Here is a 23486-nt window from a genome sequence, read left to right on the forward strand (position 1 = left end):
TGTGTGTGTGTGTGTGTATACTGGGTAGTGGGTATGGGTGGGTTGACTCACTGTCTTTTGAGTCGTGTGGCGGGTCTTGCTGGACCGGTGTCGGGTCGCTCCATGAGCGGTTGAAGCTCTTCGCCCTGCGCTCTGCAAAGGCTAATGGAGGTGGAGAGATCATCGCACTCTCCCCCTCTCTCTCTCTCTCTCTTGCAGGCGTGGCCCCTCCGCCCCCCCATCTCTCTCTCTCTCTCTCTCTCTCTCTCTCTCTCTCTCTCTCTCTCTCTCTCTCTCTCTCTCTCCCCTCTCTTTCTCTCTCCACCACACCCAAACTCATACTATGCCTGTGGGTCAGCTGTCACACACTCTGTAGGGATTTCTGGACCACCAGTCGCATGCTTCATGGGACCTCACACACACACACACACACACACACACACACACACACACACACACACACACACACACACACACACACACACAAAACCACACAACCACACACGCTCACATACCGACACAAACAGATGCGGACAGACACGCAGCACACAACCATGATTTCATACTCATTATCAAAAAAAAAAAAAACAACAGCCAGACCCACACGAACAAGTACACCTACTTACCCATGCATGCGCAAACACAGGCCCCGTGCACACCCAGCACCATGCCATTAACACACACCAAAGCACACCAAACGCCGACTCCCCAAACACAGACGGAGCTGAACTCTCATTAGGGCACAAACACTCTGACTCACTCTGGGCTTTCATTCTTCTGCTGCCCACCATTCTAAGGTGCTTCCGGAAATTTCTACATGAAAGGCAAGTCAGAAGAGAGCAGGAGGGGATGGACAGACAGAGGGAGGGAGGGAGGGAGGGGGGGAACGACAGGGGAAAGAAAGGATGGAGGCAGAAAGTGGGAAGAAGAAAAAAAAAGCAGTGGAAGTCAGGTGAGCCGACAGGAGCGTGGAGCTCACACAGCTGTGATCCAACACTCATTTCTATTTGTACGTCCCTCAGTCAGGCAGACATGACAGTTGTTCCGCAGATTAACGTGACCTCTCCTAATGGGGACGCGTGATCTCATTTGGTGTCTCCCGAGTGATCAGCACTGGGACTCTCGTGGGGGAGGCCGTGAAGCTGCCTCTGTCATTTGAGGGACGTCTGCTGAACTGCCCCCTACAGGGGTCACACCATGTCCCAACCAAGACACCCACACATAGGCAGAAAGCACAGAGGGGAAGGAGAAAACACAGGCATGTCCACACGGAGCAGGGAGACAGGCAAACAGCCTCCTCCACTGAGACGATCCATGCCCCCTAGTGTCTCCTCCTGTCTCCTCACAGGTGTCCTCCACGCTGGGACCACACATCACGCTTTTATCCATTCGTTTGGTTTGCTGCCGGATGTTTGAGTGGTCAGTTCCCCTGGTGTCACACTGATGTCTTTTACAGTGTAGTGACTTGTGACCGATTGGCAGGGCAGTGGTGTAGTGACCGGGTTAAAAAGAACAGCTGTCTCACGTATGCACCGAGTTACAGGAGACAGAGCTCAACTCTGTGAGACAGAGATGGACAGAAAGAGAGAGAGTGTGAGAGTGCGAGTGAGGGAGAGACAGAGAGGGACAGAGAGAGCGAGCGAGTGAGAGAGAGTGTGAGCGAGAGAGAGAGAGAGAGAGCAAGTGAGAGAGTGAGAGAGCGAGTGAGAGAGAGTGTGAGTGAGAGAGAGAGAGAGAGAGAGAGAGCAAGTGAGAGAGTGAGAGAGCGAGTGAGAGAGAGTGTGAGTGAGAGAGAGAGAGAGAGAGAGAGAGAGACCCCCTCCTTTGTCCTTTTTTCTTCTTTCACCCACGGACACAACAGACATGCACCGCCTTCCTAATGAAGGGATGAAAGAGAGGCTGAGAGAGGAAGAATGACAGAGAGCTCAGAGAGAGAGAGCTCAGAGAGAGAGAGAGAGAGAGAGAGAGAGAGAGAGAGGGGAAGTGCCCCCTCATCTAGCCAAGGATGACTCAGTGTCTTTCTCTGCATCTGCGTGTCTGTATTCTCTCTATTCTCTCCACTGTTTCATGCTTATTTTCCTCATTCATTTCGACCCTCTCTAATGCTTTGCTCCTCCAGTCCTGGAGGGTGTGGCCTGTGATGTTGTGGGTGGGGCTCCATGGCCACCACCTCATTCCTCCATCATTAAGGGCCAGCATTTTACAAGCACCGGTTGGGCACTGTGGAATACGCCCACCTGACTCCTCCAGGCTGTCCCTACGGAGACATCGTGACCTCATCCCACCATACCCCTAAACGAGCATCAGACCACACCTCTGCTATCCAACATCCTCACCCTCTATCTCTCCCTCCTTTGCTGCCTCACTCTCTTCTCCCCTCTCCTTCTCTCTTCTCCTCCTCTCTTCTCCCCTCTCCTTCTCTCTCCCTGAAGTGAACGAGTGCTGTAGGTTTATTCCTTTCCAGTCAGGAGACGGGGACACCTCCGTAGATGCAAGTCACCGGTGGGGATGTCAACCATCTCCAGGGCAATGAGAACTCACTCAGCCTGATACAATTACATTTCCCTCATCTTCAGGAATTGTCCCAGTGATATTTGTTCACATAATAATAGTCTCTCCGTTAAGGACATGGAGCATATCCAATATTGATGGCAATGCTTGGTCGCACTCTCTGAAAGAACCAGTTTATTTCTAACTATATTCATTTCGCATCTAATCTAGTTCACTCAGATCTTTCCAAACATAAAAGGATCACCTCATTGGAAGATGCATTGTAGTGAGAGTTTTATTATTAAAATAAGGACAAACACTTAGTTTGAAGATAAACAACCCAAAAAAGAATAATCTGACAAAAATATCTTATTTTATATAATTCACTCATTCTGCAGAAACACAAGGTCCAAAAGTGTTCATGGCAGAAAAAAAGGTTGTACTGTTACCATGGGAAACCATGTTCCACAAAGAGTTATTTTAATTAATACCATCAGTGACCAGCACACCTAACAATCACGGATCTAACAAAACGACAACTTGCAGAGTCACAAAACTGACAACTAGAAACTAGCTGAGTCACCTCTACCAACCCTACTGAGTCCAGTGTAGAAAACACAGCTCCATTCACAACAGGATCCTGCTCCTCAATGTCACTGGGATCACCTGCACCCCAGTGGAGATCCTTCAGGGCTTTAGACTGGTCAGGGCTGGGTGGACAACCGTGTCCATCACTCAGTGGGACAGGGGACTGAGTGTCAGCAGGACTTCACGAGGCACCATTACTGTTTCTTATAAGGATATTTAAATATTTTAATGTTATATTTAAGTAGATTTTATTTACACATTTGAAGACTGGTGGTAGAACAATAAATGAATATATATTTTAAATGTTTTTGGGATATAAAGATGATGCTGACCGAGGTAAAGAGGGGTCAGAGTGGTGTCATTTTCTGTGTAATGTGATTATTGTGTAAACTTCCAGAATAATGTGATGATTTACAGAGGGCTGCGGTGTTTTATAGTGTGATTAAATATTTCGCAGCAATACTGATTTTTCAAGGCAATGATTTTCATCTACAATGAAAAAGTCACTCTAATCATACAGTACACATAAAGGCTTCTCATGTAAATTGTGCCTGATTTGGAAAATGACTACTGAATACATTAGGCATAAAAAACCTGACATTTCTCAGAAATTTGACTCTCGCAGTAGAAAACTCCTCTAACTCGAAAAGGGGGGGGGGGGGGGGGGGTCAGAGACGCTAATCAGGCAGCTGGCTGTGTGGAGAGAGAGAAGCCAGTATTAACTCAAAAAAAGAAAGATAGATTTTACTCACGATATCCTGGAGGACAGCAAGGAAGAGAACACACAGAGAGCAGAAAGAGAGAGAGATAGAGACAGACAGAGAGAGGGAGGGAGGGAGAGAGGGAGCACTTTGATTACAACTGTGACTATGAGTGGAAGCCTGTGTGTGTGTCATATCTTTTGGGCGTGGGGGTGTTTGTGTTTTGCTGCCTACTGTTTATTTGCCAAGTTTGTGAGTCACCTCAACAATGTGGATGTGTGTCACTAAAGAGTGTGTGGTTACAGGACCTGCACAACCATCTGTCCCCAAGGTCACTGCACATCTTATGCGAGCTGAAGGGTGTGTGTGTGTGTGTGTGTGTGTGTGTGGTTACTCACGCCTGCATCGTCGTGGTAGCGGTCTGGAAGCTGAACATGTTCTCTTTGGGGCACCACTGGTTGTCATCTGTTGGGGAGGCAGAGTGGTGATCTACGTCAGTGGACTCACTCTCCTTTCACATATACTTAAACACATTAGAGTGATCACACACACCACACACACCGCACACACACACACACACACCACACACACCGCACACACCACCCCACACCACACACACCACCCCACACCACACACACCACCCCACACCACCCCACACCACACACACCGCACACACACACACACCACACACACCACACACACACACCACACACACCGCACAGAAGGTGAGAGAGGGCCACAGAGCACAACACGTGAGAGAGAGAGAGATGTGGAGAAATACAGATCACAGCACGTCCCACAGACACCCAGGGTTAGAACTGCTCCCGACACCCCACGCTAGTGGCTGAGACCCCCCCCCCCCCTCTCTCTCTCTCTCCCATCCCAGTCACGCGGTCCACACTTGCCTGCGTCTCGCGTGCTGCTGTCCAGGTCCAGCGAGCCCTGGCTGCGGGACGGCACCGCAGGACACCCCTCGCACGCCAGCACGCACTCCCCGCCCTCGGCCCAGCCGCGGATGTTGTGCGCGCTCACCGAGCTCTGGAGGGGCTGGGACAGGTGGTGGTGGTGGTGCTGGGCCGGGGGGGGGCCCGCTCCGCCCGACACTCCTCCGCCCTGCTGCTGGTTGGAGACGTGATGGTGGCCCCCGCGGTGGTGATGGCCGGCGTGTCGGTGCCGGTGCTGGGCGGGAGAGGAGGAGGTGGAGGAGGTGCAGGGGGAGGTGGAGGGTTGCGGGACGGCCTGGGAGGGCGGCGGGGTGTCCCGCGCCCCCCTCAGCACCTCCAGCTCCAGGCTCTCCTTACTGCCCCGGCCCCCGGTCAGCATGCCCCCCTCGCCGGTGATGGTGTAGACGCGGGACGGCTGCAGGGCGCACTCCACGCACTTCTGCTGCTCCTCCTCGGCCGAGAAGCTGCGCTCCAGGGACAGGCGGCTGGGGGCGGGGGCGGAGGGGGGGGGCAGCTGCAGGAGGCCCAGGGCAGGGCCGATCAGAGGGGTCTCTGTGCCGCCGGAGGCCTGTGGGGCGTAGCTGTGGGGCTGGTTGTTCTGGGTACTCGCACTGTCTGGGGAGTCGGAGTCAGGGCCAGCGAGGGTGTCGGACAGTAAGTGATCTTCAGGGACGAAGAGAGAGAGACAGAGACGGCAGGAAAGACGAGAGGGAGAGGGGGATTGGGAGAAAGAGACAAATGAGGCAGTGGTCACGGCGTGCGGAGCGACACGGTGGTGTTTGTAATGAAATACACGGAGGAGCCACAGCACAGCTGGTCAGGGAGAGCTGAGAGAGGAGTGTGGGGGGTGTGGGGGTGGAGAGGGGTGGGAGGGGTGGGAGGAGGAGGAGGAGGAAGAGAAGGAAGAGGGGGAGGAGAGAGCAACGGCTCACCTGATCCGTTCCTGCTCTCGGGATGAGCGTGAAGATATTCTCCAAATGCTCGCGCTGCTCTGCAGAAACACACACAGACCCACACACACCTCACACACCAGCCTCCACGGCAACACAGCACCACAGCCTCCATGGCTTTATGTGCTGGGCTCTGTCACTTGCTCTCAGCCAATCGGATGTCTGCTGAATATTCATTGGTCATTTAAATGAACCCATTTGTCTCATGTGGGATAGTGAGACTGATTTTGAATTTGTCTAGCCTGATTAAAACAAATTTCTGAGGAATCACAAGCTGGCCAATCAGACATTGGACATGAATTCAACCTTGTCTTACCCTTGTTGCATTTACTTATTAAACATACCATATGCGCAGGTGGTAATATATATATTATATTTCTAATATATAAACCCTTTCCTTTCCCTCTGAGAAGTAACAGTTCCCCTCAGCTCCGAAATTCCACTGGGAAGCAGAAACACACCCAGCGCAGAAAGCTTTAGACTGGGAGTGCTGAAACACACTGTGTGCAGCAGCATATTAGTGGAAGTTTCCGGAGCTGAACTTGCTGAGCTCTAAAGCTTTGTGATGAAGGAAAGATGGAGCAGGAGAGAGAGAGAGAGAAAGATAGAGAGAGAGAGAAAATCGGAAAGACAGATGAGAGAAAAACAGAAAAATTGAGAGAAAGAGACATGGAAAAGAGAGAGAAAGATAAACAGAAAGAGATGGAAAGAGGGAATAAGTGAGAGACAAATGTGGTGGGAAAGGGCTTTGTGGAGCCTCCCACAGACTCAGACATTATGGGTTTATCTCTCCAGTCCAGGCTGGTGAAAGGAAGAACGGAAACTGGTGTGTAAAGGTAAAGAGAGGGAGAGAGAGAGAAAGCAGGAGAGAGAGAAGGAGAGAGGGCAAGAGAGAGAGAGAGAGAGAGAGAAGGAGAGAGACACAGAACACAAACAGAGATGACGCAAATAATCCAGCTCAATAACCTTTATACTCTGGCCTCATCTTCAAATGTCAAAACGCTGTTGATTTCAGAGCCAATTCATGGTTGAGAGAAAGAGAAATCAAACCCACACTAAAAGAAAAGAACAAGAACACAAACACAAAAATCATCTCGTTTGCATGCTAGTCTACTGAACCAGAAGGCGGTACGCAATGCTGAAGACGATCGCATGTCAGTACAGCCACACTGTATATGTACATTGCAATGTGTATCCAAATGTGTGACAGAACACTGAACACTGGACACGGCGGGCGCTTTAACCTGCATCACCTTATTACTAGTTTTTGCCAAACTGTGGAGAAAAACACGAGAGTTTTTGTTGCGTTGGGTATGTCAAAGTAAACAAGGCATAAAAACCACAGAAAAGCAAAGAACAGACTTTAAAACAAAGTTAGAAATTTTAATGGGTACCGATTGACAGATACAACATTTAAACGTTTTCTGTATTTTTTTTTTTTGTTAAAAAATATTAGTCTGGGATGCTGAAAACTGACCCTGACCAACATTTCAACTCTTTTCAAAAGTCTCCGAGTGTATTAACACCTTAAAAGAAGAATCAGACATCTCATATTTAATGAATTTAACTTAATATTTTAAGTTTTTTTTTTTGTTAACATGTCATTTAACATGATTGGAATTAATAAAATTAGCGATTTCAATTGAAGCCAAGGGGCACGTAATTCCTGACCAGCTTACCGTAGATGGAAATCAAAGACGAAAGAAAAGCAGCAATTAGGATAGGAGTTTTGATCAGGAACCTGCTTTATCACATACCGAGAATCATGGGAAACAAGCTTATGAGATCTGAAGAGGTCCAGATTGCCAGACATCTGTACTGAATTCACTGGTGGAGTCCTTTATTGCAGACTGAACAGAGACGAGCCATCACAACAAGCCAAGCAAACCAACAACTCTGCAGCTAACCAGCAATTTAACAGTCATGAGCTGCTTACATGTAGCACTGATAGGCCAAAGACTCGATCATCAAATGAAAGCTTATTCTGTGCCACGTATGACACCACGCTGGCAGGAGCCTCTGATGCCGCCTGTGTGAGTCATCACCATTCAAGAAGCTGTTTAAATGAAAACATTGCAGGAGACAAAATGAACAATGGTGCGCTCTCCCTGTGTTTGTGTGTACAGTGGAGATAATGTCCATACACAAATACACACACACACACACACACACACACACACACACACACACACACACACACACACACACACACACGCAGGAAAATATGCACACACAAAACAGAAGTATACATCTGTAGAAAGTGTACGTCCCTTTGCAAAGCGCCCACTCTGTTCCCAAAATTGCTGCCTCCTCCATAGAAACTGTCATGCTTGGGGATCCCTCTCCTGGTGACTCCCAGCAGGGGCATAGTCCTACAAACCCCCCCCCCCCTCCCCCCAGTCCTACACACCCCCCCCCCCCCTCACAACCATCCATCCCCACAGAATACAAACCCCAACCTTCCAGGCCCCAGACCTCGAAACCTCACAGCCCTACAGGGTCCCAGACCCCAACCCCCACAGCCACGCTACCCCCAGCCCTAAGCGCTAGTAACTGTATCAGCAGTTCCCACTGTAGGAGAAATTACACTAGCGCTACTGAAATTACCTTGTAGTTAACTGGTGTTATGCATACGGAGTTTTATATATAGCAGTGCATATGTCACAGAGACTATGCAGTCACGGTCGCCCACACTTTCCTTCCATACGTTCAAACCTCCAGCCGTATTTTCACTCCCACAACAGAAGTGCGTTTAACTGTGGAGAACATCGCTCGGCTCGGACGACTTTCGCCACAGTTTACCGCCCGTGCGTGCGCACACCGGTGGAGAACCTATTCTCCTCAGCCGTGTCATCATGAGAAGATGCTTTCAGTGGCAATTATCAGCTACCTCAGACTTCACACACCACTCGGAGTTGTGATTAATGTCAGCAACTCGCCCTGCGCTCGGTGTCTGGAGAATTTACACATTCGTAGTACATGAGGAGGAGGGTGAGGAGGGTGAGGAGGGTGAGGAGGGCTGGCTTGTGCACTAGATTAAAATAAAGACAGAATAAGTCCCTGGTTTTAAAGGTCAACCTCAATCTGTTGTGTTATATTGCTCTTTGTACATATAAAGAATGTCATATGAATGGCCTTCCCAAGTCTCCTAAATGACTGATTTATTTGACCAGAATGCCAAATTCTGATGTCAAATGGATGGGTGTTGATGTTGAGTAAAAGCTTATGCTACAATTCCCAGCCTTGGCCATGCTGAGGGCCACCCTGAGGGCCACGTTGAGGGCCACCCTGAGGGCCACGTTGAGGGCCACCTTGAGTGCCACGTTGAGGGTGCTGTGCTCAGTGGAACATTGTTCATGTCCACGTGTTTATCAGCAAGGACTGGTGAGCTAGATTGGTTGGAGTTTTCATTGGAAAAGTACTATTTTAATGTTTAAAATAACAGTATATTCCAGTATCATACAACCACTTTTTAGATCTGGCTATATGGTCCCTAGGTTTTTAACCAGTTATAACCTTTCAAGTATGTTTTTCATATTTCTTTAATTGCATTGATGTGAATTACTTGACATAATGTTAGTCCATAAAATGAATACAAAGCCATTCTAGACGGTCATGGAGAGGCTTCTGAAGTGGAGGAACACAGTCATGTTTGATGGAGGTGTATCCAGCTGCTTGATTCAGTCACCCTCAAGAACACTCCGGCAATATTGAATTTTTGTGAAGCTATTTGATTTGAGACCCACACAGACAGCCACAGAGAGAGATAAAGAGAGAGATAGATGTAGATACAGACGGATAGCTAGACAGACAGCAAGTTTGTCACTAGGGAGGACAATAGGAGCAGTGTAGTTATGCCTGTGAGCTAGTCATGTGACACAGAACTGAAGGTAGAGGCAGGAAGCAGAATGAACACGTGTGTGTGTGTGTGTGTGTGTGTGTGTGTGTGTGTGTGTGTGTGTGTGTTGTCGAAAAGGCATATCTCTTTTGAGTCAGGAGAAGTAATTTTGGAGAACACTTACTTTAGGCCATGACCTGATATTGTTAGGTGCAGGCACTGATGAAGGAGTTCTCTGTTCCTCTGTGCCGGGCACTGGAAATTTCATACTGCCCTCTCTCTATCTCCACCTCCATCTCTATCTCCCCCTCCACACCTCCCTCTCTCTATTCCCTCAGTCCCACACTCCGTATCAATCACCCTCACTCTCTGTCCCCACACCCACTCCCTCTCGTTCCCACACATGCTCACCCACTTTTTCACTCTCTCCCTTTCTCTCAGTTCCACCTCACTCACTCTCTCGTTCGGTCTCTCTCGTACCGGCCCGGTAGGACACAGCCCAGCCTGTGACTCAGCACTCACTGTTACTACACATGCAGTGATGTGCAGACCCGGCAGCACATGCAGAGAGAGAGATCCTCCCTCCCTCCCTCCCTCCCTCCCTCTCTCTCTCTCTGCTAGGAGTTCATACCCCCCTGTCCTTTAAATAAAGGATTACTAAGTGCCTTTTATACATATCATTAAGGCAAAGCAGCTTATGAACAATACGTCTGCAAATAAAATCTAACACACTGAGCAACTAGATTAATTAACTAGAAGCTGTAAAATAATTCACAAACCTTAGAGGCAATAATCTCTCATCTTCCCTTTCTACTCCCTTTCAGACTTCGTGAGAGCAACTCAACATTTTCTCAAAATATCACTCAAGGCCTCTTTAAATCGAGACATTCCTCTGGCCGACGTCCCTGTGGTTCGTAAATTCTTAATTCGGAAAGACAGATCAAAGAGGGCCATTATAAGACACATGCAAACGTCCCCATCAGCACAGGAAGGCAACACAATAACCCTGACCGATGGAAAGCAGTACAATAAGGTTTCATTTCCTGAGCTACCTGGAGCTGATCATCCCAAGGTGGTGATATAAAGACATTGGGGGGTTGTGTAAGGGGGGGGGGAGGGGGGGGGGGGGGGCGACATGAGGGTTCCGTTTGAGAATACCCACAACCGCTTGCTGCTTCACACCGGTGAGTCACTGGACGTGATATCTGTGTGTGATCAACGTAAGGTGACCTTGGTTTCCTTGAAAAGGTGCTATATAAACATTATATTCATTCATAAGTCACCAAGAGGCTTTCACATTCCAGCAGGACACGTTTACGTAATGTCTGGGGCCTTCCTACGGAATACACCACAGATTCAAAAGGCACATCGTCTTATTGAGCCATACCTCTACGACCCACCTTAACGATGCCGGGATCTCTCCCTCGTGTTTCTCACGCCCCGTCTCCACAAAGACGCAGAGTCAACAATATCTAAGGTGTAATTGTAGTGTCCAAGTCTTCCTGAAATTTGTATCATTTCATCCAGTCAGGCTAATTACAGATGATTTTCTAATCCTCAGCCCTGGAAGATAGGAATCCTACTCTTCACACATACACACTTGACTAGTTCAGCTGTTTATTCTTTCAATGCCTGCAATTTAGTCTCCTCGCAAGTTAATAATTAGATACTGTTAAGCAGAAAAGTAAAGAGACTTAAGCCCAGGAATTCTGCACACTCTAGGGCTCCAGCACTGCGAGACAGTCTTGCGAGACTAAAGCAATAAGTGGCTTCATAACAGACCAGTGACTTGAACTGTAAAAAATAATCTCCTCGGGGAGGAAAACAAACTAGCTGCATGGAACAAGATATGATTTCTCTGCTTTGGTTTGAACTATGAATGTGTATGCATTCCATTTCCAAAATGGTGGAGCTCATAACAGAGGTAGGACGCCTGCCTGAAAACCACTGATCTCCCAAAGGTTGCCAGAGATGGCAGCATTCAGCACAGACGTTTGGGAAACCCGGAGATCAAAAAGTCAAATTTCATCAGCCTGTTTGGGAGTTGCACAAGCGACACAGTGAAATAAACACCCCCTCCAGCTCAACACTCCCAGCCTGGGCTGAACCAGATCCTCAGATGTGAGACTGGAGTCTCTTCGAGAGAGATGCTCTGATCCAGTTTAGGATATTAATGACGGCTGCGTTTGTTTCCAAGTGCTTGTGCCACCACTGATTACACACATCTTACGCCAAACACATGAGTCGGTTTGTTAAGCATCACTTGTGTGTTGACTGGATGTAAAAGTGATGTGTAGCTCGCTGGCTGTAAATCATCCTTGTGTACTCAGGAAGGTGCTGTAAAACCGTAACTTCATTCATTCGTTCAACGGACAGCTGTGCATTCAAGACCATCAGGCATCCGAGCGTTGCTCATTTTACGCTCTCCAAAGAACAGACGGTTGATATCTAGCTCCTCTACCAAATGTCCTTGGGTCATCTGCAATGAACAGCGTCATACAGGCACTCAAAACTCCCTGCTCAGTCAGGCAGCATTTCACAGGGGATCTGAATATGAATATATCACAAATATCCTTGAGGGACCTTGCGTTATCTCGTGAGGATATGGGAATTTGACTCCGCCTGAACGTTATCACTCTTTAATTTAGAACGATTGCTGCAGAAAAAGGGGGGCACTGGCAACCCTTGCGTACGTGGTGTGGAAGGTTCTGGACGAGCGAATGGAATGGTTAGTCAAGGCGACTGGTTAGTCAAGGCGACTGGTTAGTCAAAGACGTCAATAACTAAAAACTCTGATAAGAAAGAAAAACCGTAGTGTAGAACGACAGTTGTGGTGCCTTCTCTTAATTCTTGTGACTAGGCTGCTTTGGCTCTGAGCAAAGACTCAGATTCCCAAATCCTGAACACTCTTGTCTTCTCTCAGCTGCCTCTTCATCCCCATCATTTGCTGGCTGCCTGGATGAAATGATACAGGACAGACCAAAGAACAACAAACAGCCCTCGGCGGACGTGAGCGCACATGGTGGTTTGCGAAGCAGCGTGAGTGGATACTCACAACTGCTGCTGGGCCAAAGGCCGTTCAAGTCCTCCTCTCTCACCTTTGATAATATGCACATGCTCCTGGTGAGAGCAGAGAGTGCACTGAGATCTGGCTAATGACAGCCTCTTAGCACAGAAACCACGCTAGATGGGCGTCAGGAGGTGCAGACAAGACCCTGAAACGGGAGCAACCAGGTCTCCACACAGCCATGCTGTCGGTAAAAGCCTCCACCCAACCATGCTGTCGGTAAAAGCCTCCACCCAGCTCTGTAACCCAGGAAGACGTGCAGCTCAAGCAAAGAGGACAAAGACCTCCGACGTCCCAAATCTCGCTGGGAACAACCTGAAAGACTCACCAGAGCAACACTGCTCTGAGACATGTTCACAAATCCATGTGCAAATTTGCATATTTATGTCCCTGTATTCTCAGGATTCCCAGTCCCAGGATTCACTTATTATTCATTTAAATCACCGTGAATAACTAATTGTGATACACTAAGTCTAGTGTAGGACTATTCCACCTCTCAAATATGCAATTTTAAGTCTCATATTGATACAATTGTCTCAATTATAACTCCATGCCATTGATATGTCATACAATAAAGCAAGGAAAGTCTGCAAATAGATAAATTATTGCTTATTCTACAAAACTATTGTAAAATGGCCAGGACAGATTTGCTAGTACACCTAGAAAAGATGAAAAAAAAATTAATTATATTTCAAACTGCTTGGTTTGAAACTCACCATGAAACTTGCTTACTTACATTACATTAAGTCAAGTACTTGTATTACAAGTTTTCTGTAATATTATATTTAAATACACAAATGAAATAATTTGCATAAACATCAAGCACAGAAAACTGAACAGTAGATAAATTCATTCATATTGTCGACATAATCAAAGGTTTTTACATGGGTAATTTTGCATCTCTTTTAATCACTTCATGTTTTCACCATGTTTTAGCAATAAAAGGCTATAAACAATGAACAAAAACCAGAATGTGATATATGTAAGTGCCAGTGAGGAAGAGATTTCTGTCTTGGAGTTTGAGACCATGGACAACCTCTCTGGATGCTTCCACACAAGGAACATCAAAGGCCATAGTGAACAGGAGGACAGTGCAAACGATGGACATGCACACTGACCTGCAAGGTCAAAGGTACACAAGCGTCTGATCACGCACTTCCATTACTATCTTAGCGACGGTGTGATCCACGGAGACCCAGGAGGACTCCACTACTAAAAGCAAACCATATTAAAAAAGCCAGACAGGAATTTGCTAAGATGTGCTTTGCCAAGCCACAGGACTTCTGGGAGACGAAACTGGAGCCTTTTGGCAAGTCATGTTAGCTCAACGTTAAAAGAAAGGACTTTGAAAGGAAAGGATACCACAGCTCCCGTGTAACATGGAGGAAGATTGGTTGTGTTTCAGGACTGCTTTGCTGTATCTGGCACGAGGTGCCTTGATTCTGAGCAAGTCACGGTTAAATCTCATGACCCTCAAGGCATTCCAGAGGGAAATGTACAGCCCAGTGTCAGAAAGCTCTGGCTCAACTGCAGGTCTTATTTCCTGGGATAACGACCCAAAAACACAGCAAGAACCCAAGAGCGGCTAAGAACAAAAACTGGACCGTTCTGAAGTGGTCTTGTACGAGCTTCTATGATTTGAATCCTCTTGAACATCTGAAGAGCTGAAACAGGCATGGCGTGGAACGTGCCCTTTAAACCTGAGAGAGCTGGATCACTTTGCTTAGCAGGAGTGGGTCAAACTACAAGTGGATAGGTGCAGAAATCTGAGCGAGAGCTTCAGAAATTGCCCCTTTGCACCATCAAAATGTCCATGACATTTTGTTTTAAGTTTACAAAAATAATAATAATCAAAAACCAAAATGTGAAATAAAGAATGATGGACACAAACAGCTTTTGTCAGTCTCAGTGTTATTTCAGAGAAAATTGTTGGTTCTTCATTTGTCTTATAATGGCACCAACAAACGGGGCCATGTTTCCAAGTTGATTAATGGATTGCATGCACATTGTGCAAACAATAAATGCTCAGACCAAGATTAATCCTACTCAGATGACGAATGGTTCTGCAGTCACAGCGTGCTAAACTTCACGGAGAATATCTCTTTATATGAGGAAGAGGAAAATGCATTACAACACCTGCAACCAAACATAACAATTACACAAAAGACACACTCGAGGTCACATATCACGAAACTGATCTAACAAACAACTCTACACAGATAGATGGGGAGATGGAACAGGTTACAAGAATGTGGAAAGAGCATCTTTCATAAAATCTGTGTGTTTGTGGGGTGGTAAAGCTGTTTTCTAGGGTAGCCGCTGCTACAGCGTGGCGGCCCCCAGGACCACGCCCCCCTGGCCCACGCCCCAACCGGCTGCAGAAGGCATAGGTGGTGTTCTGGGTACTGAGACACTCTGTCCTGTCAGCATGGCAGGAGCAACCTGAATAAACCCTGATTCTACTAAATAACCCACAAATGCCCCAATGTGGTTTTTTTGTTTCAAGGCAAAGACAATTAGGCAGATGAATGACAAATAATCAGGTGACTTAAAGAGAGAGGTGAAATTATGTAACAGGTCCTAATCTGTTTAATATTTGACAAAGTTTTAAATTAAACTGATTTCTAAATGGTCAAAAGGATGACCTCTCTTGGTTGTCTAAAATGCCCCTCTGTCTATGAACCATAAAGTTACTCTCTCATACAAACAAGGGCACAATCCACAGGTTTTTTAATCACCTGGCATACAGCATCTTACTTGCTGTGTAATAGTGCAGGGTAATAAATGACATCTGCAGTGAAAGTCTGAATGGACTTCCTCGTTACCATATTTCAGTTCCTCATTACCATATTTCAGTTGATATAAGTTATTTCGGTGCTCAGACTGTGAAAGTTACTGATACACAGAAATAGCCCTGGAGCTCCACTTGTACTTATAGCTTATTTATTCATATGCAAAAGGAAAAAAAAATCACTCAGGTCTTTGCTATGTTCTTTATACCTGCAGTAACACCATATTCCCATTTTGTAAGTTTATGCCACTGCAGCAGTGTGTGTGTGTGTGTGTGTGTGTGTGTGTGTGTGTGTGTGTGTGTGTCTGTCTGTCTGTCTGTCTGTCTGTGTCTGTGTCTGTCCGAGTCCCAAATGTGGCGTGATGATGAGCGTCTGGCTACCCTGGGTGTCTCGGGTCTCTGTCTCACCCCGTTGTATCCGGCACTGTGTTTGAAATCAGTATTCTCAGCTATAAGCTGAGGCACATCTGTCCTGTATACTGATCATACTCGGTTTCTCCATTTCACCCCCCATGCGTGCACACACATGCTGAGCAGAGGGAATGCCACGCGCCCCATAATCATGAATTAAAGCCATTTGTCACTCAGCCAGGGTGCTGGAAGCAACTGTCACGCCACGAACATGTAGAAACCAAGGTTATGCGACCGCCATCTAGAACTCAAGGTAACGTCCATGACCCCTCAAGACAACCCATAAAATAGAGTTCTCAAGAAATATAGCACGTATTTGACACCTGTAACAGCATAACTGCAAGTCCCTAGACGATCACCAAGATCCTACAGACTACGTTCACTTCAATGATACCACGGCAGCGAATACACACAAGGAGGGCACAATCCTACAGGGGATTTGAACAGAAGACAGATGTGCTATCTACGAATGAAATGAAATGCAATGCTGTGTGGTGCATATGTCAAGAAAACGGGTTTCTTTGCAGTACATCATTAGAACCATCCTTTATCGCAAGGGTCCAATGGTGTGTAATGGCTGCAGGCAGCTAAGTCACTCACAGCTGACTGGTTGATTGATGGATTGATCCTTTGCACGCTTGGCCAGTGATCAGGACATCAGTGCTGAAGAGTGCTCTCCTCCTCTAAGGATGTCTTCACCATTAGCTCTACCACCACAAGATGAACTTGAAATGGTCATTCTGACGCTTATTTGTGATCGAGCAACGTACAAAAGACTTGAAGATTGAAAAGATGTTTCAAAGACAAGACGAAAGTCTAGAGAAGCGTATGAAATAAAGCGAACGGAGAAGTTAAAAATCTTCCCTGATTCATGATCCTGTGTAAGTAATTAAGATGCACAGGTCACAAGCGTCCCTCCACTCACTCCCGTATATTTGGGACCGTGTTCGTACACGCCTAATTAAAACTGCACAGCAAATTCCCTCGTTGTCTTAACATCTTTGGTGATGATTTAATTATTCGTGTTCGCCTGAGCCCAGTTGGTCGGCGATAGATTCAGCCCTGGGGGGGTTCTGGCGCTGTCGTGTAGGAGAAACTGCGGGACATTACGCGGTTCTCGCTAGCGACGCTTGTGCAGAACTGACCCCCCGCAGTGGTGCCTGACATGGAGCTACAGTACGTTCCCAGAAGACCATGGTCCCAGTTGGTGAAACACACAACATCACGTAACATCACGTATTTCCAGCTGTCCCGTCTATTGCAAAAGACAGGCGAAGGTACATACAACCCGCATCCATCTGATGCAGCATGCAATTAAAACGCTGACATGCTGTTAGTTGAATACATCATTCCTGCTGTCAAATGCATCGTCTAGCAATAGTTTTAAGTTACATTTTGGCAATCAGTGACTCGTCCGCCGTGCAAGAGAAGAAAGTAGCGGAACAAAAACGTTTAGTGAGCGGTCCACAGGAATCCCGAGCTGCTCACACTTATGGTTGCAGGATTACAGGGCAGGTGGGCTGCACGCATGCTGATGTTCCTGGAGGACGCAGGTGGAAGGGTACTCACCTAACTTTTGTTGCCACCGACAAAATCGCATCGTTTCTTAGACTCTTGCGTTTGGACACAGCAGTGCCCATGCTGGCATGGAGACCACTCTCTGGAGAAAAGCGCTCATTCCAAATATCTCAACATAGAGGGATGGGTGGAAAAACGTCAGCTGTGTGAAGAACCTCGTCCTCTTCGCGCAAAACGCCGAAAGAGAATACGTTATAGCAAAAAAAAAAATGATGGTGTGTGATGAAGGGATGGTTAATGGAGTTGTGGGTTCTTGAACACACTGCGCAGTGTGTTCGGTGGACGATAGCGCGCCGTCAACTAGTTGAAAGAAAGAGAGACAGCCTCGCGCAAACGGTGTCCTCCTCTTTCTCCCTTTCCCATTGATGCGGGTAAGCAAAGGTAGGAGGGGGCGTGTGTGTTTCCTCTGCTGGGAAGGTGGGGAGGTTGAGTGGGAAACACAGAAGGGCCATATATGGTGCGGTCACTCCTCCGATCACACGGACTCGTGAGCTATGGCGACTATCAGGTGGAGTCCGTGATGTAGGAGCAGGTGAAGCAGCAGACACGTAGGGACAGGAAAAAGTCACCTGCCTCTTCACAGCACATGTCGACTTAACGAATTCAGCATTCGCCCTGCTGCAGTGTTTGACAGATTGTAACACACACACACAAACACGATGCAGTATTCCTTATTCCATGGGCAGTTGACTTCACTAGAGCGAGCAGCTAGCCAGCAGACTAGCACACACACACACACACACACACACACACACACACACACACAAATCTCTGATACCCTTATTTTTTATGCATTTCAGGCACTTGCTAGGAAAATAATCTTGTACAAATATGCCAATGAGGAATGAACTTATTGACAATACTATAAAAATCAATAGTATATTTAATCAATACTGTGTTGTGGTTATAATATGCATGCAAAATTATTTGTCCTGTTGATTTATTATCATGGATATACTGGCTTGAATTTTGAACTCTCTTCAGAACCCTCATCTCTTACGCTTGGACTCTGAGAGCCCACACTAGATCCCACATATTTAGCAAACGGCACCTCCTACAATATCAGTGCTACTAAAGGGCAGTTCTGAGATAACAATGATCAAACCAATACATATTTCATCCCTACAGTGAGGTAAATATAAATAAATAAAAAAGTGGAGAACAGCGTCGCCCTAAGCAGTGTGGGATCATGGAGGGACTGCAGATGAGAAGGAACAGGAAGAATGAATGAAAAGAAAGAAAGAATGAGAAAGCACACACACACACACACACACACACACACACACACACACACACACACACACACACAGCAGAGGGAGTGCGAGGCTGGCTTAGCTGGCTGTATGCAGCTCTGCCGGTAAGGGGACGGGTGTGCACCGGCAGGGGCGTGAGGGGGGTACCGAGAACATGGGGCGGAGGGCCAGAGGAAGAGGGGCCATAAACCCAAGAACATGCACATGCATAATGAACACACGCTGCACAGTTCTTAAGTATCATCAGGGCATTTCCTGTTTTAATTTGTAATGTTCATGGTCTAGGGAAGACCACTAGATTAGAGGAGAGACAGGCAGTCAGGTCTAATTCATTCAGCTGCAATCATAAGACCACTTCCAGGCTGGAGAAGCAGTGTTCATTTAACATCTTAAACACCGAAGTGGTTAATCAAAAAGCCCGAATGGTAGCAGCACCGTCTCAGCCCTGCGTGATCCTCATCGCTCAGGGTCTCTCCTTCATCTGCAGGCTCTCCGTGCTGCCACAGGGCTCACCGTTGCCATGGGCTTATTTACCGGCCTGGCCTGCACGGGCTTTGTTTTATTGTTTGGTGTCCTGCTATGTTCTGTCCCCTCCCTCGCTTCAAGGTGGAGGTCTGCCAGCACACACAAAGCCCAGTCTTGTACTGTTCTTCAGTGGAAGGGGTAAACATAACCTGGGCTTGGGAAAGAGGCTGTCCTCATCTAAACTGGGGCAAATTCTGGTTCTTCTGCATACATGTGTCTACATGTGGATAAAACAGAAGAAATGAGAAGACGGTTTTATTCATTTGGACAGAGTCGGGGGATCTTTAAACCATTCTTCAGTCATAGCGTTTTTTGAGCATACAATAGAGAAAAATACCATTTGTTTCATAGTACTGGGAAAATGAGGTTTTTGGAATAAGCAGAACGGAAGATAAAGAGACTGGAACACAAGTACAATAGTGATGTTAAGTCATCTTTATCTCTCTGTCAGAAGACTGTCTGTCATTATGTCCTACACAATATTTATCCACCTGTGGAGACACACATGGCCACACACACACACACACACACACATACACACACACCTGCCTGGGTCCTTCCTGGAGGATGGAATGGCTATTCTCATCACTCACTTGTTATGGTGCCAAGCTCATCAGCTAACCAGTCGGTCCAAGCAGCAAGGCCGGCCAAGCTCCCCATCTCATCACTCGAGTCCAGTTAGCCTGGCTACTCACCACCACGCCGCACACACACCACCAGCAGAATTACACCAACACCACCACGCCACACACACACCACCAGCAGAATTACACCAACACCACCACACCACACACACACCACCAGCAGAATTACACCAACACCACCACGCCACACACACACACACCACCAGCAGAATTACACCAACACCACCACACCACACACACACCACCAGCAGAATTACACCAACACCACCACACCGCACACACACACACCACCAGCAGAATTACACCAACACCACCACGCCACACACACACACACCACCAGCAGAATTACACCAACACCACCACGCCGCACACACACACACCACCAGCAGAATTACACCAACACCACCACACCACACACACACCACCAGCAGAATTACACCAACACCACCACGCTGCACACACACACACCACCAGCAGAATTACACCAACACCACCACGCCGCACACACACACACCACCAGCAGAATTACACCACCACGCCGCACACACACACACCACCAGCAGAATTACACCAACACCACCACGCCACACACACACACACACACACCACCAGCAGAATTACACCAACACCACCACGCCACACACACACACACACACCACCAGCAGAATTACACCAACACCACCCCGCCACACACACACCACCAGCAGAATTACACCAACACCACCACGCCACACACACACCACCAGCAGAATTACACCAACACCACCACGCCACACACACACCACCAGCAGAATTACACCAACACCACCACGCCACACACACACACACACCACCAGCAGAATTACACCAACACCACCACGCCGCACACACACCACCAGCAGAATTACACCAACACCACCACACCACACAAACACACACCACCAGCAGAATTACACCAACACCACCACGCCGCACACACACACACCACCAGCAGAATTACACCAACACCACCACGCCGCACACACACACACCACCAGCAGAATTACACCAACACCACCACGCCACACACACACACCACCAGCAGAATTACACCAACACCACCACACCACACACACACCACCAGCAGAATTACACCAACACCACCACGCCACACACACCACCAGCAGAATTACACCAACACCACCACACCACACACACACACCACCAGCAGAATTACACCAACACCACCACACCACACACACACCACCAGCAGAATTACACCAACACCACCACGCCACACACACACACACCACCAGCAGAATTACACCAACACCACCACACCACACACACACCACCAGCAGAATTACACCAACACCACCACGCCACACACACACACACACCACCAGCAGAATTACACCAACACCACCACGCCGCACACACACCACCAGCAGAATTACACCAACACCACCACGCCGCACACACACACACCACCAGCAGAATTACACCAACACCACCACGCCACACACACACACACCACCAGCAGAATTACACCAACACCACCACGCTGCACACACACACACCACCAGCAGAATTACACCAACACCACCACACCACACACACACCACCAGCAGAATTACACCAACACCACCACGCTGCACACACACACACCACCAGCAGAATTACACCAACACCACCACGCCACACACACACCACCAGCAGAATTACACCAACACCACCACGCCGCACACACACCACCAGCAGAATTACACCAACACCACCACGCCGCACACACACACACCACCAGCAGAATTACACCAACACCACCACGCCGCACACACACACACCACCAGCAGAATTACACCAACACCACCACGCCACACACACACACACACACACACACACACACACACACCACCAGCAGAATTACACCAACACCACCACGCCACACACACACCACCAGCAGAATTACACCAACACCACCACGCCACACACACACCACCAGCAGAATTACACCAACACCACCACGCCACACACACACCACCAGCAGAATTACACCAACACCACCACGCCGCACACACACACACCACCAGCAGAATTACACCAACACCACCACGCCGCACACCAGCACCAGCAGAATTACACCAACACCACCACGCCGCACACACACCACCAGCAGAATTACACCAACACCACCACACCACACACACACACCACCAGCAGAATTACACCAACACCACCACGCCGCACACACACACACCACCAGCAGAATTACACCAACACCACCACGCCGCACACACACACACCACCAGCAGAATTACACCAACACCACCACGCCACACACACACACACCACCAGCAGAATTACACCAACACCACCACACCGCACATACACACACCACCAGCAGAATTACACCAACACCACCACGCCGCACACACACACACACCACCAGCAGAATTACACCAACACCACCACACCGCACACACACACACCACCAGCAGAATTACACCAACACCACCACACCGCACACACACACCACCAGCAGAATTACACCAACACCACCACGCCGCACACACACCACCAGCAGAATTACACCAACACCACCACGCCACACACACACACCACCAGCAGAATTACACCAACACCACCACACCACACACACACCACCAGCAGAATTACACCAACACCACCACACCACACACACACCACCAGCAGAATTACACCAACACCACCACGCCACACACACACACCACCAGCAGAATTACACCAACACCACCACACCGCACACACACACACCACCAGCAGAATTACACCAACACCACCACACCACACACACACCACCAGCAGAATTACACCAACACCACCACGCCACACACACACCACCAGCAGAATTACACCAACACCACCACGCCGCACACACACACACCACCAGCAGAATTACACCAACACCACCACACCGCACACACACACACCACCAGCAGAATTACACCAACACCACCACGCTGCACACACACACACCACCAGCAGAATTACACCAACACCACCACGCCGCACACACACACACCACCAGCAGAATTACACCAACACCACCACGCCACACACACACACCACCAGCAGAATTACACCAACACCACCACGCCGCACACACACCACCAGCAGAATTACACCAACACCACCACGCCACACACACACACACCACCAGCAGAATTACACCAACACCACCACGCCGCACACACACACACCACCAGCAGAATTACACCAACACCACCGCGCCACACACACACACCACCAGCAGAATTACACCAACACCACCACGCCGCACACACACACACCACCAGCAGAATTACACCAACACCACCACACCGCACGCACACACACCACCAGCAGAATTACACCAACACCACCACGCCACACACACACACCACCAGCAGAATTACACCAACACCACCACACCACACACACACCACCAGCAGAATTACACCAACACCACCACACCACACACACACCACCAGCAGAATTACACCAACACCACCACGCCACACACACACACCACCAGCAGAATTACACCAACACCACCACACCGCACACACACACACCACCAGCAGAATTACACCAACACCACCACACCACACACACACCACCAGCAGAATTACACCAACACCACCACGCCACACACACACCACCAGCAGAATTACACCAACACCACCACGCCGCACACACACACACCACCAGCAGAATTACACCAACACCACCACGCCGCACACACACACAC

General features: G+C 48.3%; 1 protein-coding gene across 3 annotated transcripts in view; it reads right to left on the bottom strand.

Annotated features, from left to right (window-relative positions):
* Positions 1–18003, bottom strand: part of nsmfa (NMDA receptor synaptonuclear signaling and neuronal migration factor a) — a 30796-nt gene extending 12793 nt beyond the window's left edge. The window contains exons 1-6 of one of the 3 annotated variants that reach the window (XM_076979977.1): positions 17329–18003; positions 5635–5688; positions 4664–5365; positions 4157–4223; positions 740–792; positions 52–141 (exon numbers count right to left, since the gene is read on the bottom strand). In XM_076979977.1, coding sequence (XP_076836092.1) covers positions 52–141; positions 740–792; positions 4157–4223; positions 4664–5365; positions 5635–5688; positions 17329–17359 — 997 coding nt within the window. In that variant the 5' untranslated portion in view covers positions 17360–18003. Of the gene's footprint in view, positions 1–51; positions 142–739; positions 793–4156; positions 4224–4663; positions 5366–5634; positions 5694–17328 lie in introns of all 3 variants that reach the window. The other 2 variants (XM_076979976.1, XM_076979978.1) reach the window with 2 other exon arrangements.
* Between the last annotated feature and the right edge of the window lie 5483 nt (positions 18004–23486).

This window comes from Brachyhypopomus gauderio, chromosome 18, assembly GCF_052324685.1.
Source record: "Brachyhypopomus gauderio isolate BG-103 chromosome 18, BGAUD_0.2, whole genome shotgun sequence".
Lineage (NCBI taxonomy): Eukaryota > Metazoa > Chordata > Actinopteri > Gymnotiformes > Hypopomidae > Brachyhypopomus > Brachyhypopomus gauderio.